Source organism: Furipterus horrens, unplaced genomic scaffold, assembly GCF_987537825.1.
Source record: "Furipterus horrens unplaced genomic scaffold, mFurHor1.1.pri manual_scaffold_5, whole genome shotgun sequence".
In the NCBI taxonomy this organism is placed as follows: Eukaryota; Metazoa; Chordata; class Mammalia; order Chiroptera; family Furipteridae; genus Furipterus; species Furipterus horrens.
Window position 1 is genome coordinate 198710468 of NW_028327175.1, and position 25189 is coordinate 198735656.

General features: G+C 54.3%; 1 protein-coding gene across 6 annotated transcripts in view; it reads right to left on the reverse strand.

Moving 5' to 3' along the window:
* The window catches only part of LOC150010761 (transforming acidic coiled-coil-containing protein 2-like), a 69183-nt gene that overhangs the window by 19398 nt on the left and 24596 nt on the right, over positions 1-25189 (reverse strand). For 2 of the 6 annotated variants that reach the window (XM_090278736.1, XM_090278735.1), the window contains 9 exons: positions 17709-19020; positions 16181-16216; positions 14092-14152; positions 12731-13025; positions 6056-6117; positions 4950-5065; positions 3624-3795; positions 2327-2467; positions 1378-1467 (listed from right to left, as the gene is read on the reverse strand). In XM_090278736.1, the coding sequence (XP_090134862.1) occupies positions 1378-1467; positions 2327-2467; positions 3624-3795; positions 4950-5065; positions 6056-6117; positions 12731-13025; positions 14092-14152; positions 16181-16216; positions 17709-19020 (2285 nt within the window). The remainder of the gene's footprint in view (positions 1-1377; positions 1468-2326; positions 2468-3623; positions 3796-4949; positions 5066-6055; positions 6118-12730; positions 13026-14091; positions 14153-16180; positions 16217-17708; positions 19021-25189) is intronic. The other 4 variants (XM_090278737.1, XM_090278738.1, XM_090278739.1 and 1 more) reach the window with 4 other exon arrangements.

The following is a 25189-nucleotide window of genomic DNA, read 5'->3' on the forward strand; positions in this document are numbered from 1 at the left end:
TGGCCAAACTAAGTAATTCATTTTGCCTTTAAGCCACTACCCAAGGACTTCAAGAAATAAACCTAATGCGGAGAAAATATTCAATGCTTAATGCTTGCTAAAGCTCTCCTTTTCATGGGAATTAAACCCAAGTACAGCACATGGGTTGGCAATAAGGACATGGACAATCTATTTTTATATTCTTGTCCCTGCCCTGTGTCACACCGTGTCAAGTCTGGACACCCAGTGTGACCAGCTTCGTTCACTAAGAGGTGTCCCTGCGCTCTCCTCGTCCCCCGCTCCAGGGAAGCCATGTGTGGGAGCTCAGGGCAGGGGCAGCAGACAAACCCCTGATCCTGTACAAGGACGAAGGATGGGATAGACCACAGGCCCCTCTGCCAAGGGGGCTGCTGCTGGAGGGGGACAGGCGAGGGGCTCCATCTGGAGGTATGAGTTCTAGGCCCCACCCCAGGCCACACCAGGTTCACAGGGCTGCCCAACTCGGGGTCAGAGGCGGAGGGGGATGGAGGGGTGCGGCTGGACCTCACAGGGCCACACACTGTTCTGCCTGTCATCAGCAACTCATTCAAACTGTTAAGAAGAAAAGACCCCACACTTGGGAGCCAGGCAAAAGATTGCGGCATGCCCTGTCGATAACACGCTACTGCAGAGCGGGGCTCGGCAAACTGCGGGGTGCCGCCCAGTGGCCCGCCGCGCTTTTCCGGACAGAGGCTTTCCTGGGACTGCCACGGCCACGCCCCGGTCATTGTCCGCGCTGCTTCTGTGTGAGGGCGGCAGAGCTGAGCAGCTGCGACAGAGAGCACACGGCCCATAAAGCCTAAAATATTTTCTCTCTGCCCTTCACCGACCAGGACTGCTTTTCTGTGACCCTGTGACCCTGGCCTAAGGACCATCGGACATCTCAGGACGGTCTTGCTTTCCCTTACGATTTATACTACTGATCGGAGTCCAGGCTCAGCACAGTTAGACAGTAAGGTGGAGAAACAGAGAAAAGCTGCAAATTTTGGAAACTTAAAAACCTCAAAGGTGATGTTCTGTTGGTTCCGCTTAGCTAGCTTGACCCGTCTGACATCTCGCTCTGCAATCTTATTCTGGCCTCCGTGACCTACCGGCAACGAGGCATCCGTTCTCCCACTTTTTTCCCTTCGGCCAGCTCCGCCCCCCACCCCACCCCCCCCACCCCCCCGCTGGGCCCCTTGTTGCCGGGTTAGGTCGGTCTTAGACACGTGCTCGGTGCGCATGGAGGCAGGAGTTATGCTTTTAGCTTTTTGGAAGATCATACTTCTCTGAACAGCAACAACGCCCGCCTGGCCAATGGTTAGCAGAGAAGCGTCTGGACCACACACCATTCTCGGCACAGCAGCGGCAAACCAGTACCTTGGCGTCCTGGCGGCTGCGGGAAGCCAGGGCAATCTGCCTGGCCAGCTTCAGCGCTTCTATCCGCATGACGGCAAACTCTAACTCCTCCTGCCAGACGGGTGGGCGGGAGCCGCAGGGGGAAATGCACCCAGACAGGACGGAAATGTGTCACATCCACGAAATGACAGGGTCACGTGAATGTGTCATGACAGGTACTTGGGGAAAACACACGCTCTGGCTTTCTTTCACAACGAACACCTCAGCAGATCATGAAATAAGTGTTCAATATATTTTTTTATTTTTTAGATCACTTTTTGGAATGTCTATCAGGATATATTGTGCTTTTGAAAAGGAAATGGTTTTTTAAATGAGATCAAAAATTTTACTGTACTGTTTCTTTACTTTCCGTTTGTTCATTTAATGTAAAGTTGGCTAACAATTTCCTCGAATGGATTCGTAGCTCCCAAACAACTGTTAACAATCTCTGTAGGTTTGCTCTCAACATCCTAATCTAGGGGATATCAAATTAAGTTGTCAAATTTAAAGCACAGAGTAGGTCATTGTCTCGGTTCCAGATGCAAGACCAAGCCCAGATGTTATCTCAACGGGAGTCTGAGAGCCTCGTCTGTATAAATAGCTTGGCTCCGTGGTGATCTAAGACCCTCAGTTCCATGACTAAATCACAGAAACTGCTTTCGGGGCTATCAAAACATCTGAAAAATGACGGGGCCCCGAGTTCCAAATTGAAATACAATGGTCTGGTCCACGTGTAATCACACGATTTATAGCACTGTGGCATCTTGGGTAAAGAACACCACATACATCAGTCTTTGAGAGGAAGCCAGTTCATTGGGAACATTCTCAGCAATTCTTCATAAAATCCTTCCTCAATGCATTTGGGGTTCAGAGGTTCATTCTCTACTGAGGTTTTGACAAATGCCCCCAAGGTCACACGTGGGCTACAAACCTGAAGTTTCTGAGCAAAGAGTGGGGGGTTCTTTTCTGCTAAGTCGGGTTCCAGATAGTCAAGCGCACCACAGAGAGAGGCTGGATGGGCCAGCCTGCTGAGGAGGGCGTCAGCAGAGGCCAGGGAGCCCTCGGGAGCTGTCTGGAGGCCGGCAGAGGGGGGCAGAGGAGAGACAGAGGAGAGCAGAGTGACATCGATTCCCAGCGAGGACCACACGTCTATTTGCTGGACATTTCAGCCTTAAGGCTAAAGCGAGAACCAGTCAGGGGCCTACGCTGTCCTCTCCCTCCGGACTGAGTCCCAAAAGCTGACAACGGTCATCCTGAGTGGCAGGCCCAGCCCCCTCCCCAAATGCAGCCTGGGGTGCCTCCCCACCCTCTCTCTCTAACCAGTCAGTGGTAGGAAAGGTATCATTTGCTTATTGATTTGAGAAAATACCCCCTCTCCCGGTATAAATACCAAAGAAAGTGAGGTTTTGGTCCAGGTCATTTTCTAAATAACAGAAGGATGATTTCAAACGAAAACGTGTCTCCAGAGAGATCAGAAGGACTTCAAAATCAGAAGCCAGCTTTATAGACAGTGAACCCTGCATAGTGATGTTTGTGAGATTATTTGAGTCATGTCTAGACTCTCTTTTTGTTCAGTCATGTTCTCCCAGTATCCAACTGCCAGATACATAGTAGGTGCTCAATAAATATTCAATGCATGCGATAGCTGGTTTACTGATACAGAACAAAATATAGACACGCTAAATCAACAGCCTCAAACCCCCTTGGGGACTGCTAGGAAGGAGGTCAAAGGAAGAAACATAAAATTCCCCTAGAAGGACGGTCCATTTTAAATATATGGGGTGGGGGGGAGGCGGTGGTGAGAGGCTTCAGCTCAGGTCCATGTGCCCTGAGACAAGAGGCGTGAAGTCTTGGACTATAGACGGGAGGGATTTCCCATCACTGAAGACCAGGAAAACCATTATTCTGCAAAAGACAGTGTCCCGTGCTCTGCCATGCTCTGCCCTCGAGAAGCAGGTACAGACTGAGGACGATCCCAAAGCAATCCTACTGGGCTCGAAGGGGAAAATAAATAGCCCCGAAGGCAATAAAGCGCTTGGGAGATAATGCCACAGCCACGCTGGTAAGAACGGAAAGCCTTTTCTCATTATGGTGGGGGTCCCCTAGGCTGGCTTCTGTGGGCTGGGGGATGGGGGGCCCATGCCTGGTGCCAGGTGAGTACTGCCCTGAAGGCCTGGCCCCCTTGGTGAGGGGACCCAGTGATCACGGACCCCTCTGACCCCACTTACAATTTCAATCGCATCTGCAGCGGTGCCCAAGGCCATGGCCTCCAGCTCCTTCTGGGAGGATTTCTCTGGCACCTGCAAGTGCGCCTCTTGGTTGGGGGCCAGCCCTCGTGCGACGGGATGGGGGATCTTTGCCCCAGCATTCACAAGGGCTTCGGTCTCCTCAAAACTTGACCTGAGGAAGCAAAGGACATCTTTAGCCGTCTCACTGGAAATCCCACTGAATCAGGTCTGGCTGCCCCAACTCCATCAATGCTGCAAGGGGCCCAGACTTCCAGGGCTGTGTTCCCTGAGGGTAAGGGGGTAGGTCATGGGTGGCCATGGGACCTGTAGGCTGGGCAGCCTGAGGGAGGGGTGGCCCAGCCCCAGGCCAGGGCCTGCTGACAAGGGCAGGTCACTGGCTAAGAGGCATGAGCTGTGGAGCCAAGCAGACTGCTAGTCGCTTGGTTGTGTAGCCCAGGGGAGGTGACTGGGTCCTGTGTCTCCTTTTCTGCAAGATGGAGACACTACCCGTCTCTGAAGGTCACATGTGATGCTGCCTGCAGGTGATGCACTTAACCCAGGGCCTATCACAGTCGCCACCGTCACTGTAATAAGGCGGTGGGATCCTCCTCGCCACACTTGGCAGACTCCAGCGTGCATTGGGGAAGTCAGAGCCGGAGCGTCCATTCCTGCCCAGTGAAAGGGGCCAGCAGAGACCACAGGGACGTCCCAACCCTCGAGCGGTGTCCGACCCTTACCCAATCCAGCAGCACACAGATCAGAACATGGTCCTGATGACTGTTAATACTCACATCAATATTAATGATATACATTTATCGGGCACTTTGAGTGTTCCGGGCCTTCCCTTAGGGCCTCTCAGCTCCCTCCACCCGATGGTTTTGGGGGGCAGCTTCCCCACAGCTGGGGCCGTGCCTGCAAGGCTGAGAGCCTCGTTTTATCTTTGACAGATCGCTACAGGGTCGGTGATATTAGCACTCTCACTTCATGCTCGAGGGCTCTGCAGCCGGGGAGGAGTGGGGGTGTCCAGTGAGGTCATGCAACCCATAAGGGTCAGGGGTGGGACAGCACGCTGTCTTCCCAGGGGACAAATGACAAAATAAAGTTGTGTGCACACTGGGGGCAGCGGGAAGGGCGCACACATCCAGCTGTTAAAGGATTTCGCCTTAGCGCAAAGGGCAGCCAGTAATAAACCCCCTGCATGTATGTCCGTGTGGACACTCAGAGATGGGAATGTCAGCTGCCTGCACACACGCCAATGACACAGAGTCAGGACCGCAGTGCCTACGCGCTCAGAGGCTTGGGGACCTCTCATCACAGGAGTCGTACCCTGAACACGGCGTCGGGGATTCCGACATCTGGACGGGGGGAGACTTGACCGGGCTCTCCTGAGATGCGTCAAACATAAGGTACAAGGCCTGTTTCTTCGGGGCGTCGTCATCCTGCTGAAGGATCAAAATCACACATCAGCTCGGCTGCAGCGGGCCTGAACACGCCGCAGAGACGTCAGCCAGGGCACGTCCACCAGGAAGAAATGACTCATCGGAGCCGCCCAGAAGAGGGGAGCACACCAGGGCTGGCCACAAGAGAGGACGGCAGGACGGGAGGGAAGGAACGGGGCAGAGGGAGAGAGAGCAACCACGTGCAGCTGGGAACATTTCCGAGGGGAGCAAGAGGATTTTCACAGCATCACTGGTCGTGTTCTCTGAGTGGGCACTGGGGCCAGCCACTGAGGATAAACCGGGGGGCAGGCAAGAACCCCGTCCGGGCGTAGCCCACAGCCGCCAGGAGCACGAGCATCATGGCCCAGCGTGGTGAGCACCGCTGCTGTGACTGGCTGACTTCAAACTCCGGTTTAGAAGCAGCGACCCAGCACTGACGGCAATGCAAGGAAGATGCAGAGTGGCACGTGCCTTCAGTGGCATAGCACCTCCAGACGCCGGGGGGCATCGCTGATAACAGCACAGTGCAGGCCGTACTGGGGCCCAAAGGCTCCACGCAGCAGACATGAAGCCACAGAGTCACCTGCCCATGACAACCGCTTAAAATGCAAAAGGAGGGGGCGGGGTTGCATGAAGCAACGATCTATAGTTACATAGAGCGACTGATTTGAAGAAGACACAGAAAACAGTACAACTTAAAAACAACCTGTTTAAAAGAAATCTCTGCCTAGCTCTTCTGTAAGAAGCCTACCTGCATTCTATCATTTCTCCCTGGAAAGGCCGTCTGAAGTGGACTGGGTACACACCTCAGACCCCGAGCCCCGGTTCGCCCTCGCAGGGCACCCAGAATGCTGCAGGCCCAGGGGGGCCCTGGATTCGAGGTCTGAGTTCCCGGGGACACCGTGCACATGGGGAGGGGGCCCACACTGTGTTTTCATGGCGAAGGACAGGGTGGGAAAGCAAGAGCCCTGACTGGCTGGAGGGAGAACTTACAGGTAAGGAGGAGCCAATTTTCTCCATATATTCGATTTCATAGGAGTTTCTGTAATCCAGCTCTGCAGAAGAAACACAGGAGAGGTGTCAGGGCCAGGGAAAACCGTGGAAAGATTTGGGGCTGGGCAGGGTGGGACCTGGAACAAAAGTCGAAGCTTTTTGAGAACGTCCACAGACTAGAGATTTCCAGCACAGCTGGAGGGGAGGATCAACGTGGCTATTTTCAGACAACTGGTAAACCTCTTTCTATAAAGGGGCTTCTGCCGTTTGAGAGAATTCCAAGGGAATTAAACGTCATGGCCAACCACCGGTTTGATGGGGACAGATCTGAGCACCGTGCACCAAGTTTTCAGACCAGAGAGGGGATACATTTTGGGTGTTGGTTTTCTCTGTAAGTCTCATGTGCAACATGAGGGATCTCCCCACGTCCCAGTGACATCTTAGGACTGGAGCCAGAGGCACCCCTCTCTGAGAACTTAGCTCCAGCTACACCCAAAAACAAGGGAAGAACACCCATGGCTCCTTCAGTGTGGCTTTGAAAGTCACCTAGGATATCTCCCAAAATTCTGCTGGTGCCTACAGGGCTGATCCAAATAAAAGTTTCAGCTCCAAAGACTTTACAAAGTCCAATTCAGGGGAGAAGGGACCTATTGAAAGTTGACTGGAGACTTCAGGCTGCAAAGAAAGCTGCAGGCACTCACACTGGGGACTAGAAACACATCTCCTGCCTCCACTTCCATGTGGAAATCCGGCTCTGCTATTCAGCTGAGCTCCCTGTCTAATAAGTGGATTCTGAGCACCTACTATGTGCCTCAAACAGTGCAGGGCCCAGTAGATGCAATGGTGAGCAAGACCAAAAGGGACTCGCCTCATAGACGCCACAGTATGTGGCTACCAGATGGCTTTCTGCTACTGAAACAGAGAACCGGGAGGTGATGTGACCTGCTGAGAAACCAGCTGGACAAGAGTATCAGTGGCAATCCCTAAAGCCTAAGGCCTTAATTTTTTTTTTTTATAAAAATATAAATAGTGCCCTGGCTAGCGTGACTCAGTGGATTGGGTGCCGGCCTATGGACCAGGGAGTCACCAGTTCGATTCCCAGAAGGGGCGCATGCCTGGGTTGTGAGCCAGGTCCCCAGTTGGGGGCATGTGAGAGGCGAGAGGCAGCTGATTGATGTTTTCTCCCTCCCCTCTCTCTAAAAATAAATAAAGTCTTAAGAATGCAATAAACTATATATATAGCAATTCTGATTTAAAGCACCTTTATTTTCGACACATTGTTGAAGCCAAGACTTAAAAAGTGACTTCCTAAGAGGGGCTTTAAAATGAGATATTCTGTGGAAGACTTTCTCAAATCCTGCGTGTTTGCCTGTGGCCAAGTCAACTCCAGCCCTTGGACGGGTGAAATGGACATGTTTTCTGGAGTCTCTGAATCTCCCTCACAAGGCAGAGGCATCCTCCTAGGAGGCTGGGCCTGCTCTCGGGCACCAGGACGGTTTTGTGGATTAACAGCCAGAAAGACCGCATGCGTCCTGCAGGCTGAAGCCCCAACTCGTGTCGTTTGTGAAGAAGAGACCGGAGCCAAACCACGCGCTGCTGGGCGGGAGCTTGGTGTCTGCACCTGTAACGTGAACCTGACCTAAGACATGGAGCACCCCTTCACAAAGACTGCTGCTCCCCCTCAGTGAGGAGGGAGGCGGGAGATGGTGAAGGACAAGGGGATTTCTAAGGCCTCTCCAGACCCATCACTTTCTGTGTGTGGGTCCCCAGGACTATCATTTTATTGTCCTGTTCACAACTGTTTAAGTTAAGAAAACAGTTATGAATCAGCTGCCTCCTCCAAGGTAGCCTCATTATCGCCACGGCGTAAGTTAACCCTGAGTTACTTAACACAAACCCTCAGCACGCCCAGGATGCACCACAGGAGCTCAGAGATTTTCTAGGACCCGTGGCCCTGGGTCCGTGCCGGGCTTTGGTGACCAGCTCGCTGCAGTGAAGCGTCCCATCCAGAATCTCAGCTTGTTTCCTGGCAACTGATCTGGGTGTGTTTCAGGCCGCGGAGCTCAATTACCTGCCTTCTTTCCTACCTGCCAAGAGGGTGTCCCTTCCCACTGCCCGGGGTCCACTGGTTCCTCCTTTTAGGGGCAGCACATGACAGGACAATAGCGGGGCTCCCCTGACGCCCCAGAGCAATGTCTGCATCTATAACGTGCGTGGTTACAGGAGGTCCATGCATCACCCAGGGCTGTCAATCCTGGTGAGTGAGAGACTCTTGGAGGTGCTCCTGAACGTGACCCGACACCTCCCATCATTTATAACGTACAAAATGGCCTGGACGGATGTGAAGGAAAGCAAGCACCTCTTCTTCTCACCAAGGCGATCTGGGAGAGTTTGAAAAAAACACTTGACTGAACTTGATTTTCAAAAACCTCACTCAGCTGCTTTCAGTGTGAGGCCTCCAAGGGGGGGGAGTCACGGAGTGGGGAGCCATGTCCACTTTGAGCTGCATTCACACCACACGCAGCTGGCAGGCCAGGACGGTGACAACAGTCTCACCATGTGGCCCCATGTCTTCACGTCTAAGAGAAGAGGCTGGAGTGATTGCTAATGGGCCCTGTCGCATCTGAGGGCTGTTTTGGGTAATTGTTTCTTCTGGGGCAATGCACAGCCAGGGCTGGGCTGTTCCTTCCCTCTGACTCTGATCGCTAGAGCTTTGCTGGGGGGCTGGACAGAGCCATGGGCAGAGGCCAGAGGCGGCCGCGAGGTGCAGGCCGTCACCCCCAGCGCCGGGGAAGCCAGCTCACTGACTTCGCTCCACGCCTGCTGACTTGTCTGACCCGTGGAGCTCAAACAGCCTACATCTGGCAGGAAAAAAAATGAAACCAGGGTGGGACAAAAGAAGGTTTACAGTCATTTGTATGGAAAATAATATAATAATCACTAAAATAATGATACAAGAATAAACTGTGTTGTGTGTACTCACAACTGTATGCGTTTTCCATACGAACAACTGTAGAACTACTTTTTATCCACCCTGTGATGGAAGAAGAAAGCCCTGCTCTGGGCTATACAAATGTAATGGATTAGGACCAGGTATATTATTGCTCATTGCTAACATTCTGGAAATTTTACTTTATTAAAAAATATATTCTATTTACTTATTTTTAGAGAGAAAGGGAGGGAGCTAAACATTGATGTGAGAGAGAAACATAGATCGGTTACCTCTTGTACGCTCCTGACTGGGGACCGAACCCACAACCCCGGCCTGTGCCCTGACCGGGAGTCGAACCCGCGATCTTTCCCTTTTGGGAGGACACCCAACCAACTGAGCCACACGGCCAGGGCCATTTCTGGAAACTTTAACCTAAGTGATGAGGGGGGAAGAAAAGAGCCCTTTGGAAGGGGACGAGGGGGTGCTCCCAGCCCCCTTGCTGCCACCCTCTGAGCCTCTACAGTGTGACACCAAGGTGTCCACCTCTGCTGGGGACGGGACGGAGGGGCTGATGTAGCCGTGTGTTCAGGGAGCCAGGGGACCTGAGTGACCGAAGGCCACCTAGACGTGGGAATCTGAAACAATTTCTCTCTCAGGGTCTCTCGGACCAGAGCAAGGGGAAGTCTCAGACGCCTCTCGGGGGGACCACATGCGGGCTTTCCTCCCGCCGCACGTTTCAAAAGATTGTGCCAGCCAAGGGCACTCACTCAAAGGAAGCGTCCGTAAGGGCCCATCGGAGGGTTTAATCACGGGAGACTCTCGGCGTTCCCAGGGAGCTGATGGAACTGCGGCCCAAACATGCAATTTTCATGAGCTGAGCATCCTTCTAAACTAGTCGCACTCAGATTTTTTCCCCAAAATATTAAGCCAACCTGAGGCTCTCGTTCAAACCCTCATTCTACAGGTGACATGGGGGCGCCCGCACAGGCTCGCGTGAGGAGCGCGGGGACAGAGCGAGGATCGGTGTCAGCAGGCCCGGGTCTCCAGGGGTCACTCGGCAGCCCGCACGGCTGAGCCCCGGCTCCCTCGCTCTGCCGTGGAGGCTCTAGAAACCCACGCCCCAGAGCTGGCGGCAGGGTGAAGTGAAGTCACGCGTGCGCGCCGCTCAGTGGGGCTCGTGGGGAGTGCTGCGCCAGGGACAGCCCCGCCTTCCCGCTGGGACTCAGAGTTGCTGCTGTAGCGGCCAGGCGTTCAATGACCCTGCTTATTTCCAAGAAGGTCCCTGTGTCGGCCCCTTCAGTGTGAGCGTCCTGGTCAGCTCCTCCCTGGTGACCACGGCAGCACCCTCAGGAGCAGGTGTGCCGAGGCTGGCCGTGACCTCATTCCGTTAACAGGAAGGACAATCCAGTAAGAGGGGATAAGAGGGGATCCCGGGTCCTGAGATGGCCCGCGGAAGGCTCCCAGCCGCGCCCGGTTTCCACATCCAGTTGCCGGGGCGAGCAGGGCAGATCAGAAAGGCGAGCGCAGCAGGGTGAGCGCTCTGTTTTCACACAGAGAATGGGTTTCCAGTGGCCTACCGGCTGGCAGTACCATTGGGACAGCCCAGATTTAATAAAGTTTTATTCCAAACTGGCAGTTCACATGTTTGTTGAAACTTTGCAGAAAACAACTGCTGACCTAGTGGGCTGTCTGCCTCAGCTCGATGTTCATCATGTAGAAATAGATGTTAGCACTGAATGAGGCACCTATCTAGAGCTTAAAAGGTGCGATGAGCATCTCTCTGACTTCCTGTGAAAACAATGCATTGGATTCCTGGTGACACAACCGAATACACCTGTACCCCAAATCACGCCTTTTGATTCTCTACGATGGTGAGCCCAGGTTGGTTCCTAAATGTTTCTCTGACATTTAGAAGTTCCTGATCAAGCTTTAAGAGACACGAACCAGCAGGAAACCATGGGTGCTATCAAAATGACCAGGTCCACGGCTGGGGCTTGAGCACCCCTGCACATCCGGGATGTCAACCCCCACCACACCCCAAATCTCCCTCCCACGGGGATGCCTACGGCAAAGAGCCAGCTGAGTGTGTTGAGACAAAGCTGTCCACCTGCCTGGCCTTGTATTTCCTTTCTCTCACACATCTGTCTGTAGCCCCTGCTGTGTTCAGGAAGCTGTGGGGATGGACAGATGGACAAGGAGGACAGCTTGCCTTCAGGGAACACACAATCTAGTTGGGAAGCAAGAGAGGCACATGCGTCATCATTATGGCAGTAAGGGACCCAGAATGGCCCGCACTACGCCTGAGGGCAGGCAGAGCAAAGGCGGTATCCAGGGAGAGGCTGGGAGGGGGCAGGACAAGCGTGGGACACAGGGGAGGGTGCGTTCCAGCTTGGGGCCAGCAGCACAGGCAGTCAAGTGGGGGTGTCCCCGGGACAGGGGGCAGGGCTCAAGAGTGTGTGCAGAGGAAAACCAGGAGTGAAGAGAGGCTGAGGCCAGATGCTCCCCACCCCATCTCTGCAGTCAGGTTGCAGTGAGATGTTCCCTGTTAAACCTCCCAAATCCTGAACCAGAGGGTCAATCCGAGAGTCGACCAAAAGGCTCCAGTCTGCAGCAAATACAATGCCAAAAATACCCGAGAACCCCTAACTTGGACCATCTTTCACCTTCAAACTTAGAAAGGCAGTGTAGGGAGAAGATAAGCATCCCGAATTCCCCAAACCACAAGATGGAGCTCACTGGTACCATTCAGAGACCTCATGGACACAAGACACACCGCCAAGAGGCCTGATCGCTCTCGAAGGGTCTCCGAGGGAGCATCGAAGTTACGACAAATTACCTCTGCCTCCGCCTCACCCACGTGGGGGCTGAAGGCCAAGAGCGGGGATTCCGGCTCCTAGTTGGCAGCAATGAGGTAGAGGTTTCCATGTTTGATCGTCCTCATATTCATCTCTCCTCCACTGTTTAAATTTGTTAGAAATCAACCTCTTGGAAGGGGAAACTCAGAACTATCAGGATGGTTCTGAGGGCTGGAACCAGAGCCCAATACTGGGCTCTCAGGCCCCACACAGTTTGGGGGGTGGGGGACCATCAAATCGGAAAATGATTAACCCTTCAAATGAATGGCTTCAATTGCTCCCCCATCCACTTTCCTAACAAGAAAGGAAGTGTGGAAGCCAATATACAGATGGAGAAAAATCAGTGTTAGTGGAATAAGTAATTTTTTAAAAAATGATTCACCCAGTCACATTGCTCTGACTTAAGGTACATGAATTTTTCAAGCCAATGAATCAGGCAGAAAGCTGAAAGTAAATTCGTACAAGAGGAAGGAAGCTATGAATAAGATAAGCAGCGTGTCTGGGGGCCGCCTAGAGCTGGCAAGCCTGGGTGAGCCTCTGCTTTGGGGCTCAGGCAGAAGGTGTGGCCACATCGTTGATTTCCCCGTGTGGCCGACGAACAGTGGTAGCAGCAAGAGGCACAGGTAAGTGGACCTACACTGGCCATTTGCCTTGAATGATGCTCCTTGGAGCTGTGAGTTTTTCAAAATCACCACCACAGGACATCAGCCATACAGCCGCAGATGAGCAAAGCCCGGTGAGCTCAGGATGGGGAATTAGAGAGTGGGCCGTGGGGGCTCCAAGCAGGGGTCTTGGGTCGCAGCACCGCTGGTTTCAGGCCGCAGGCTACTTTAAAGCGCAGCCTCAGCTGGGAGCGCACTGGGAGAAGGCAGCCAATGGCACGGTTACCTGGCTTAGATGTTTCTTTCCTGGCCTTTGGCTCCCTAGGGGCAGTGGTCTCCAAGGCAGGGTGGGGGTCCGGCTGGCCACCAGCTCGCTTACCCTCTGTGGGTGAACTGAATTTGGTCTCGTTTACAAAGGTGGACAGGTCCGAGGGCTGCGGGTAGTCCTGCTTGTCTGCCTCCAGGTCCACCGTCATGCACGTCCACTTCTGGTTGGTGACCGCCAGCTTCTCCTCGTCGGTCGCGTGGACCACCGCGGAGATCACCGGCGGCGTTTCGGGGGTCGCCGCTGGAGTGGGGTCCTGCGAAGGAAAGGGGAGCAGTCTCTCCTCTCATCCAGTGTCTGAACTGTGCCCACACATGCGTCCAGGGCCCCACGAGCTAGGGCAGGTCCCTGTCCAAATCCCCTGAGTTGTCCTCACACTCTGCTCAAGAGGGCCCCTAGGAAGTACATTCTTTCCTCTATGAGTTTCCTTTTCCAGGGGCTTATTTCAGGGGTGACCATGGGTTTTTAAAAAACTGGGATTCTGTGTCTTGATTATTTGAGATATTCCTGCTCCTTCACTTGGAGAAAAATAAGTAAACGTGTACCTCTGGCAGCTTTATTACTGTAACGACTGGGTTACGGCCACAAACCGCTTCAGTCAGGGCCTGCACGGCACTATTGCCTGGCCCCGCTGTCGTTGGGGACAGAGAGGGGACCTTGTATCTCCATCTGCACAGAGGGCGTGCACCTGAGCAGGGTAGGGACAGCCCAGAAATGCCAGAGCAGGGCTGGGACTGGGACCCAAGACCCCTGTGTCTTTCTCTGCAGCCCCTGCTCTGCCGAGGGATGGTCTGCGGGGGCCTCACTGGCTCGGATTGGGGGTGCGAGGTTTGATTTATGACCTTGAATGACCTGGCATACACGCCAGAGGGTTGAAAACATGGTAAAAGAAATGGGTTACATTTGGTGGAGGAACTAGTAAGCAGGAGCTAGGGACGCATCTGAACAAAGATGGGTTTCCTGATCTGGATTACGTAACCCCGTGCCGGGCACGCAGACTTGGTTTTTCTCACTATCTATTCATTTATCTCAACAGGCTTCCTCCGCTTGATATTCATACACATTTTCAGAAAATTAACTGGCCAGCGTGGACCGGCACGATTCCTAGAGAGTCCTCTGACGAGTCTCAGTGACATTTTTCCCGAACATCTTTCTATTCTCGGGACACATACTGACCTCCCCCAACGTGAAGGGATCAGACGGTATCTTGCAAACACCAAGAAACGCTCCATGTAGGAGGCAAGGGGAGGAAGTAATAAAAACACATCAGCCTGAACTCCCCGGGGCGCGATCAAGTTGTAAGTATCAAGGGCACATTATACCTGAGAAGGTGGATCAGAGAGAGGAGACCGTTTTGGCGACTTTTTCACCCTAAATGTGTCACTGGAAACAAAATGGAAAATGTGAACACAACGCAGAGGCACAGAACATTCCAGAGCGTACAGAGCAGACCAAAGCCACCGCCTCTGCTGCGCGTCTGCCCAGAGCACCCTGCTGTCTACACCGCGCCCACACCAACCAGAAGACGTCCACGCGGACGGTGCGTGCAGACTCGTTAACAGATACTATTGCTGCCCCAAGGAAGGAGTCATCAAGCTGGAAAATCTCTAAAGAGATGCCATGTTGGAGAGCTGACCCAGAAAATGAAGCTAAATTTAACCAGAAGTGCTTATTGCCCTTATTTTAAAAAGCAGATTTTGGGTGAGCAGATGAATGTCTCCTGGAATTCATCCAGCAAATGTCAGAACCACCCACGGTGGAGGGAAGAAGGGACGGAGGATGCAGACGCCAATTAGCAGGATTCCGTTTACAGACAGCCAGGCCGAGACATCACTTAATAACCACGCTCAGAGCCCCGCAGAGAGAGGCGGTGTCTGGGCCCTCAGGGAGAACTGGCAGGTCCTCCCTCCTCGCAGGAACTCTAGGCTCGATGCATTCCCTCACCTCTGAGCTTCTAGCTGGGGTTCTGACTACAGGCAGGGCTGGGGATGAGATCATTTTCTTACATTTTGGTAGAAAATACACATAACAAATCTACCATCACAAATGGTTTTAACTGTACAGTTTAGTAGTGCTAAGTACGTTCATACTGTCGACAATCTCCGGACTCTTTTCCGGATTAAGAGGATTTTTTAACCACAGACAGTTCAGGGCTCTTTTCTCCCTTTCTTTCCTTCATTGAAAGAGTTGGTGGCAGCAAGGATGTGAGGCCAAGGGGACACCAGACAAGACCCGAAGGGGTCAGAAGGAAGGGGCTTCTAGCATGAATGGTTCCATTTAGGCCACTGGGAGGTCAGGGGTCATTTCCATGGTGAGAACGGAGGTTTCTGCACCTGCAGGCTGGCCCCTGCCGCCTGGTCTCAGGCCCCCCTGTGGTACGGGCCTGCCCCCGGCAAAAACAAGGGTCTGGAAAGGGGGCGTCCCTATCCTCAGACCCCTCTCCCCGTCTCCTGCTCTAAACGTAAACTGATGGACAGAGCAATTTGGCACTTGAGTTCCTTCCTTGTGTTCTCTCAAATAAAATGCTCCAACAATGGCATTCGTGAAAAAAAAATACTATAGATGGTTTTTTACAGCATTTATGGCATTTGCCATGTGAACAGCACGATCACAGCGTGACACATACATTTATTCATGCATATAGAGATACTAACTGTAGATTTTTGAAGTTGCTAAATGGCTCTAAAATATTAAAACCCCTTGAGCCGAAGACAGCCTGAGAGACTCAACCCTCTCGCGGGGCCGCTGGACGCCTGCTTCCCAGGTAAGAACGGGAGGCAGAGCGGGTGCCTGTCCTTCCCAGACACAGCAGCAGAGGCTCCAAGGTGGTCTGCTCTATCTCCGCCCCACCCAGCAGGACGAGGACCCGCAGGCGGCCGGCTGACACCCAGCCCTGTCCTGAGTGACCTGGGTCGCGGGCCCAGAGCCGCCCCTGACCCCGGGTGGCTCCCGCAGGCCCCCCTCTGGGACAGCCCAAACACTTCTGCTTCCCACGGGAGCCAGGGCAAGCGTCAGCCGCCGCTGCCTGCGGCCAGGCAAGACGGTTCTTTTCATGGGAAGCCACAGGACTTAGAAAGCAATCGCCCACCAGCTCCATTTAAAGTGAAAGAATGAAATGAGAGTTAAAAAAAAAAAAGTATGGGTTTCAGATGAAGACATCCAATGGGAAATAATTCCATTCCTGCAGGCAGGCAGATGCTGTACAGTCACGTTTTCACAGCCAAGCATTGCACGCACGCTAATCACCATGAAACAGAAGTAACCTCTGCTCCCGGGCAGCCCCATGCCCCGACATCCCCAGGCCTGCCACGGACACGTGTGAGCAGCAACCGCGGAGAGGAACAGAGCAACACAAAGAGGCCAGAGAAAGCACATTTAGCATAAGAGGCAGGCTCCATTAAAGGTACTTACAACAGAGAACACACAGACATCACATCTTCAACCATCCTAAGACAAGAAGACAAAGAGAAAGAGAGACAGACAGAGGAACTGACGAAAAAGATAAATCTGCAGGCAGCTAGTCAGTCGTGAGTTAGGGGACAGTAACCATTCACTACAGGCTCTGCTTGGGAACTGCGGGTGCTTTCTGGGGAGGGGCCCTCGGACAACACCTTCCTCCAGCCACCCCATAAAGCGCTGGTGCCCCAAGAACTTTGTCCCCCAGACACAGCCACCTGCCCTAGAGGGGAGACCGCGCGATGGGCTGGCTCCCCTGACCCCGGGTAGCTCTGACGCTAGAACAGGGCACAGCCAAGCTAGCGGCGGGGAGGAGGAGGCGGCACCATAAATTGGTTTTCATTCCAAAGATGAGGGAACATGGCTTTGCGGCCTGAGCCATGTCAGACTCCTCTTGTTCGAGGCTGGAAATAAAACCTCTAACACAGATTCTATGGCGTCTCTAGCCAAAGCCTGGTTGGGTAACTGATCCAAAAGGCTCCTTTTTTGGCCAGGATTGCCTCCTACCCCCCCCCCTCCCCGCCAGACAGCTGCAGGGTGATCCAAGGCCAAAGCCTGCTTAGAGAACCTCTTCTCAGGAAGCTCTGGGCTCTTCCCAAATGTTAGATGCTCAAGAGAGCCCGGAACAGGAAGTCAACCTGTCTCGGTTTGATTAGTGCCAGGAAGAGTCAATTCGATTCAGGGGCCGGCGGGTGTGGTCTGTTCTGCTGGTCCCTGCGGCCTTGTTAAGGTATCGATGGCATGTCATATGAGAGCAAGGAGAAAGGCTGCTAGTCCCACACCACACCACGCTTGGACCCAAATCCCCAAAACGGACCTGCAGCCATCCAGGTTTGGGCTGGGTCCTGGAATGAGTTCTGGAGGCATGGATGTGCAGCATTCAAGGGTAATCTACTTGGCAGGTGTTTGTGGACAACAGATCCAATTATTAATGGCCTCCTGGGGACAGTGGGGATGGCTTTGCCCTTTCAGGTCCCACTGAACACTTCTGGACCTATGGGTTGATGGCTAGACCGACAAATGGGCATCTGTCACGGGCTGGCTGGGGTGCAAGGAGGCGCCCAGGCCTCCCGGAGCATACAGCTGGATTTGCTTCCAGGACTAAAATCCCCTTAATGGGCAGAAACAAACACTATCGATTTTAACAATATCCGCTTCGCGGTCACTCCAAAAAAGCAGTTCACATGCTAAGTGGAAAAGACCAGCAGGGAGGTGGACCAGGTCTCTACTGGACTAGTCCCTTTCCATGGGATGCCCAACACTCCCCTGGAGTTGACTGTCAGGTCTTCAACTCCAAGTACAGCCTTAGGCCCCTGACATATTGAGGCAAAGAGATCAGGGACTCTAGACACAAAGGGGTCTACGGGTAAGGCCACGAACATGGCGGCCCCCTGGCGGGTGGGGGAGGGGCGAGGGCAGCTTGATCTAGGCAGGCACCGAGCACCAAGCCCCCGGGCGGCCCCGCCTGCTCCCCTGAACTTACGTCTTCAGCGGCGTCTTCTTCTTCTTGGCGGGTTTGTTCAGGCCGTCCCCGTCCACTCCGTTGGCTTCCGTGGAACCGGCTGGGATCTCGAAGGAGGCTGGGGATTTAGAAGGTGAGCTGGGGGTCTTAGAGGATGTCTTAAAGGGGTCAGTGGACTCCTCACAGGCGTCTGGGTCAAAGCTGTATGGTGGTTGGGGCAGTTTGGGAGACTCCTGCATCTTTGAGGTGGAAGAAAAAGGGTTAAAACTGGGGTCATCCCACTTGTCGATGTCAAAGGTGTAGGTACCTTTCCCGACAGGGATGTCACTGGGCTCAGCGGGGGACCGGGTGGGCGAGGCAGGAGCGTTGTCAAGTTTCTCGGGTGCTTTTTTCATCTTTGGCCTCCGTAGGGGCATTTTGGCAACTGGCTTTTTGCCTATCTTTTTGGTAGGAGGGGGGTTTTCCTGCTGGCCGTCCCAACTGCCTTTGTCCTCAGAATAGTCAAACTCCAGCCTCACTGAGAGCCCTCTGGCTGGGGAGTCCTCCTGCCCCCCGCTCTCTGACAGGGTCACCTCTGCCGCCTCCAGGGCCGTGGCGAGAGGCAGCGTCTTCCTTCCAACGGGGGGTGAGTTCTGCACCCTGCCGCCTCCAGAAGCTGGGGGCGCAGCCCCTTCCACACTCTCTGAGTCCAGAGAGCCGGCAGCCTTGGGCACAGCAGCAGGTTCCACGGGAGCCTCCTGGGTTAGGGCTGGTCTAGAACCTTCCAGCGGGGCCGATTCCGTCTTTGTCTCGGCTGCGCGACTCTCCTCGTCGGGGACAGGACTCTCCTCGGCTGGCTCCTGCGGGGTCTCCTTCACCGCGGGTGTTTCCGAGGGCTTCTTTGCGGCCTGTTTCTTTTTTATGGAAGGCGGCCTCGGTTTCTTACTTCGCTTAAGGGTATTGGAGTCGCTGCTGGAAACCGTGCTGTGCGCATCGGGGGTGGGGGCTGCGGCCTCGGCGTTGCCCGGGCAAGAAGCACCATCAAAGTCGCTGGCCTGCAGGCTGAGAGAGCGGGACAGCGTGGACTTGGCGGCGGGGACGGAGTCCGTGGACTTCCTCCGCGTGCTCGCTTTGCATTCCTGATTCTTCGCGTCCGTGCAGCGAGGCTCCGAGGTCTGGAAGCTATCGACCAGCTCGATGCTGTCGAAGTCCAGGTTGTAGGTCCCGCTGCTGGCTATCGGCTTGTCTTCATCGAAGACGGCAGAGAAGGACTGGGCAGGCGGGCGGAAGGGGCTGCCCTCCGGCGAGGCGTGCCGCGGGCCCTCGGGGACAGAGGCCGGCTCAGCGCCGCATCCTGGGGAAGCCAGACAAAGCGGTCACGTAAGGACACAGGACACGCAGGAGCATTTCTCACCCCGTGCACGACTAGAAGCAGAGCCCCCCGGCCAACCTCGGTCGTCACGTGGGCGCAAATCCTGCTCTCCCCCCGCCTCAGCCCCAGACCCGGGGTGGGCTCCCCCTCAGCGCCCTCCCTCGTGAACAGGAGTGACAGGGCTGTTGAAGGGACAGCTCAGACCTCTTGGTCATCAAAAACCAGTGCCCGGCTGGGACCAGGCACCGTTCTGGGTTTTGGGGATCCAACAATGAACAAAACCCCAAAAATCCTTGTGCTGCTGAAGTTATGTCCTTCAGGGAGAAAGAAGCAAATCAACAAGGAAAACATCCAGACGATGAGATGTATGCTACGAAGAAAAATAAAACCAGGGGAGGGGCTTTGCGATTTTAAAATAAGACAGTTGGGCAAAGCCCTCCAAAGAGGAGACACTGAAACAAAGGAGGGACAGAAGGTACACAGGTGAACCAGGGGGCCGTCAGGAGGCAGCATCCTAGGCACAGGGAACAGGGAGTGCAAAGGCCCTGGGGTAGAGAACCATTAGCGGCTGATGAGGCTACAGCAAGGGCGAGGAGCAGGCGAGGAAGCCAGGAATAACGCAAGTAAGGCAGAGTAAGCCTTTAAGCAATGTCAGCTCCTCCTGTCATCAAGCCTGTTCTCGCTAATCAGAGCCCCGGTGAGGACCCCAGGCAACTGCAGCAGGACCTAGCTCGTCCCATCTGCCACCTGTCCCCCCCCACACAGCCCCTGTAATCTCCCCCTCCAACACTGCCCGTCCTGCTCCTCTTCTCGCCTTTCCCATCATTCTCTCTCCACTCCTTGCTGCTTCTAGCTTCTTCACACCCTCAGCCACTGCTGGCCAAGAAGCCTGCTCCTATTTTCCAGTAAGATGCTGGTGCCAAATGCTGGCCAAGAGATGCTCCGTCACCCTGCCCAGCCCCCGGCCCCGTGGGGAACCGGCCAGCCTGGCCTTGGCTTGGCTACTCTGGGCTCTGCCTGCACCAGGTGGCGCCTTTCATGCATCTCTGGGTTCTCAGCTGTCCTGGGCAGTCGAGGATGCCAGACAATGATCAGCCAGAAAACCAAAAATGTGTCACTAGACAAAGAAGAGCAAACGTTGCAAAGTGGTCTCCGGAAGAAGGGAGTAAAGAGTTGGCACACACAGGACTGGGGATGGAGTTCCCGAAGTGTGTTTCACGGGCCAGAGCTCGCCCCCAGCACCCACCCCGCCCCTGCGGGTACAGGATAAAATACAGAATAAAATACAGGATGTTTGGTTAAATCTGAATCTCAGATAAATGATGAAAATTTTCATATAAATGAGTCCCGTGTCCCAATTGTTTGTTGTTTATCTGAGACTAGAATTTAACGGAGCCCCCTGTGTTTGTATCTGCTAAATCCGGCAGCCCTGGCTCTCATCCCAGCAAACCAGCTAGGCTTGGGAAATGCTCACGTCCCCCTGAACCGGCTTCACACTGCAGATTTTTCCCAGAGCAGTTCGTGTTCACTACTGCCAACTCCAGGTGCTGAGGATCGCACGTGGGGCTTACCCAGCTCTGCTCACACGCAAATCTTTCTCTCGGAGCACTTGGCAGAGAACCCAGACGATGAAGTATGGCCGGAATGATGACAATACAAGGAACCTTCCAGCCTCCTGAGCTCAGGAGCTGGTCTGATGGATATTTGTTTCCTCCTGTTGCTGCTCCTCCCCCAAGACGGGCCGCACAGTCTCCTGCAGGTTCAGTCAACGCCTCTGGGGTGGAGAGCACCTTCCGGAAGCAGGTCTATCAGCCAGTTTCGCCCCTTCCCCTCCATTCTACACCCAGCGCCACCCCAGGCCCTACTCAGAGCAGATGTCCCACAAGGAGCATTTGCCGGAAGCCCCTCAGCTCTCTCTCTCTGCCAGTCGCCTTGCGCTGCCCTCGTACAACACCCCTGCTTCCTGCCCTTCCCACGAAAAGGGGTGCCCTCCCTCTTCTTCATTCGAAAATCGGCTCCCTCCTTATTTCCTCCCAGCACCCTCAAGGCAGCCCAGTCTCCTGTCAACACTGCCCGACCTTCCTGCGTTGGCCACACAGTACAGAGGGCACAAAGGGACCGAGGGACAGAGGACCAGGTGCTGCCGAGCGGGCCTTGCAGGAGGGAGAGCGCACCTCAGCGCATCCCATGGTCCCCAGACAAGGCCCAGGGCCGCCACCTGCTTGCTCTCAGGCCGCTACGCGGGCCCCGCCATCCCAGGAAGAAACCTTCCGAGGCTCTTCAGATGCCCACGCTGCTGCCTGAATCACACAACCGTGAGTGGAGTCGGCCTCGCCATCTGCCCACTGCTCTCCCCAGAAGAAAGGCTCCCGGCCTGCCTCACGTAGCCTTCCTGCCTAGAACTGACATTCCCTGATTAAATCATCATGGCCCAGGAAACCTAATCTCACTGCGGGCCCTGCGGCTCGGCCTGTGGCCACTTCCATTAGCTCTGGGTCGTGGGGCTGCGCTGGCATTGCAGGGTGTCTGGCGGCACCCTTGGTCTCCACCCACCAAACGCCAGTAGCACCGCCGCCCCACCCCCGCCCCTGTCCCAGTTGTGACAACTCAAAATGTCTGTAGAAATTTCTAAATGTCCCCTTGGAAGGCAAAACTGTCCGAGGTTCAGAATTGCTGTCTTACTGTGTGGTGACCGGAGTGGACCACTCATTACAGGACTAAGGGGCCCGTCCATGCCTTCTTCAGAGGAAGCCTTAGGAGAAAAGGTCACTGCCATGTGCAGGCCCTGCTTTTCCAAAGCAATGTGGTCCAGGTGGGTTCCCAGTACACTCGCTGGGCTCCTGGAGTCCACACACCATTATCTGCACAAAGACCATCCCTTCGCTCATTGCACAAAGCACCGGGGTGCCCCCTCTGCGTCAGCCACTGTGGGGCAGCTGTGGACAAAGGGAGGAAGGACAAGACCCCCGATGGATCCAGCCGCGTGACCACGCCCTCCACCTCTCGCACCCAGCAGTGCTGGCCTGGGCTGCGCCGGCCTGGCTCCGGGCTCCGGCTCAGTCTGATGATGCCATCAGCATCCTTGGGAGACCAGAGGCAAAGGCCCACTAGCAGGCCCCCAGCTGTATGGGTCTGCAAAGGACACAGACGAGGGCCTGAAGAGCAGACACTGGCCCAGCTCTGGAGGACGGGAGCCCGAGATCGAGGTGTTCAGAGTTGGTGTCTCCTGAAGGTCTCTCTCCTTGGCTCGCAGGTGGCTGTCTTCTCCCTGTGTCCTCCCACGGCCTTTCCTCTGTGTAAGCACATCCTTGGGTGTCCCCTCCTCTTCTTACAGTGACACCAGCCCTATTGAATTAGGGTCCCATTGGATCTTAAGCACCCCTTTAGGGGCCCTATCTTCAAATACAGTCCCACTGGGCTTCGGCATGTGATTATGGAGGAACACCCTGAGCCCACAACGCCAGTGCCGGGCAGCAGAATCCCCAAACAAATGCGTTTGGAAGAAGAGGCAACTCTGAGGAAAGAGAAAGCTAATAAGAGGTAACCAATGCCACCCAATAGATGTCACTCTGCTGCCTCCAAAGGCCACATCTCTTGGCCTTGCTGGACTGTTTCTAACTGGAGTACTGTCAGCTGCGTTGGGGCTTCTCTCCCCCTCCCCCCTACTTACCCCCTCTCTTCATGAATTCACTCTGATCAGGGGCCCAGGGGCCCAGAGGACCAAAGGGTCAAACCATGACCCGCTACCCCGCACTCACAGACCACCGATTCTTACCCTAAACCAGGATACCAAGGGCAGGTGGTCTTCTACACAGGGAGCTTGACTAGAAACTACTGCAATTCAGAATGTTTATTCTCTTGTCTGAGTTGGAGATGAAACACACAAAGAACCTAGCACAGGCCTGGCACATGGCGGATGCTAACACGGGAGCTATTATTTAATTATGTGACATTTAATTATGTCCCTCAGTGGCCAGTGTGACTTCTAATAACATAGGCATCCACAGCAGCAAAGCATTCCGTTTAGGGAACCAAAGGACAGCCTGAGGGGGAAGGACCTCAGGGGACACACAGGTCTCCAGCTTCATTTGAAAGATAAGAAAACTGCATCCTGGCCGGAGCCGACCAGGTTAAAGGGGTACAAGCGGAACCCCAGCAATTCACCCATCCTCCGCCCCATGAAGCACAAACATGCTGGTGATTGATGGTTTCACAAAATGTAACTTTCCAAGGAGGAAAAATCGCATCTTTATTCACTGCCAAAGGTCCTGCCTATTGTTTCATGGTCTTTGTTTTTTTTTTTTCTCAGTCCCTTTAGCAATGTCCCTGGGGCACTTTGCAGAGGAAACCCAAACAATAGCTTTTTCCCTCTCCCTGTGTTTCCCATGGCTCTCGGGAGGAGGCTTTCTCTTACAGCCACCTCCGCAAGCAAGCGCCTTCTCGCACGTGGGTGACATCCCTCTGTCTGCAGACTGGCCCAGCAGACTTTTTTTTAACACATGCAGCAAATCACATGGATTTTTGTACAGCCTGAGCCGGGGGGTGGGGGTGGGGTTTATGTACACACAACCCCAGCCAACTGGAAGTGTTCTTACGGAATAATCCGCAGACATTTAGTCCCGCTGTCATTTCCCAAGGAGAAGCGTCAGGTCTCTGTTCAAAGACTCCAACCGGTGCGACGGAGGTCCCAGGTTCCCAGGGATTCACGGCTCCAATCCCTCCCGGGTGCGGCCTCTCTCCCCTCTCTAATGTGCGTTCTTTCAGAAACTGCCATCTCAGGACGAGGTGGGTGTGGTGCCGGGGTTTGTGTTTTAAGAATGGAAACTGGTTTGCTCTGTTGCAAAGGAAGCTGGGCAGAAGGAGCACGGATGGGCCAAAGAACAGAACAGACGCGGCCACCCACCCCCGGAAACGGTCAGGCCACACGGGCGCTCACAGCCAGGACCTCTCTCCGCACACTCCCTGGCACTTGGGGACGGATGTGGTCACACTCTGTCCATTTTCGCCTAAATTCTTTTGGGAAGTATCCCACATGTTTACCGGCATGCCCTTGTTAGACCCACAAAAAAGGACAGTTTGTTCGTAATCCAATGTTTGACCTAGGGATTACAATCGGCCACGTTCCATTCAACTTAAGGGTGATTTTAAAAATAATATTATAGGAAATGAAATTTTTATACTGTAGTGTATAAAAGAAAGTAGGGATACAAAAGACCCTCTGAGAAATGTAAGCAGCCTTTCTGGTTTCTTTTCCAGAAAATCAAATGAATTCCAATAATTAGGCCCTCAGAGCCCAGCACTTCCACTGGATGTGCAGAACCACACACCACTCGCTGATGAGCGATCTGAAAGGGGAGAATAGGAAAACTGCACTCACCAGACACCAGCAAAGACACCTGCTCTCCCTAAAAATGGCCCTACCTCTGTTTCCCCAGCCCCAGGGACCACTACTCGTTAGGAACAGAGCCCAGGGATTCCTACCCTTTCTAAAACAACAGCCTGCTTGAACCCAGGGCGAGTAAAAAGAATTGTACACATTTCTTTCCAAAACTAACATCAAAGCCAAACTGTTATTTTATTTTACAGTCCCCCTGGCTCCTGGTCAGGGCGGGAGCACAAACACAGGCCCAGCTCTCAGCCTGCTCCTTCTTCTCCCACCCAAGCCCCATCCCTCCCCGGGGGCAGCTGGAGTGCAGGTGTGTGGGAGCTGGAGGTCCCCCTCCCCCCACCTTGGTTATTCCTTGGCTGAGGGGAGCACACACGGGCAGCATCGGCCCAGGGAGCAGCTGCTCCTCCCAGGTGGCAGAGCGTGGTCCAGAAGGAGCGTGGCCCCGCCGGCCTCGCCCACAGTGGGGGCTGTGACCTGAGGAAACGGAGTCCGCTGAAGTGCAGGGCCCGGAGCCGGCCGCCTAGGTCTAAGGATTGGCCCACCGGCCCCCTCGTCAGCCTGCAGGGCCGTGTCTGACAGTCCCCATTGCCTTCCAGGCCTCATGTTAAACTTTCATGTCAGAGGGGGTCCCATCCCCGCCGGTGTAACTGGAGGACGCAGGCGGAGGACACCAGCCAGGTGGGCAGGCTGCTGGCTGGGAAATGAGATCTGTCCCCTCCCCTGGTTATCGCTGCATCTCAAAGGTACAGAAAGGCCTGCATT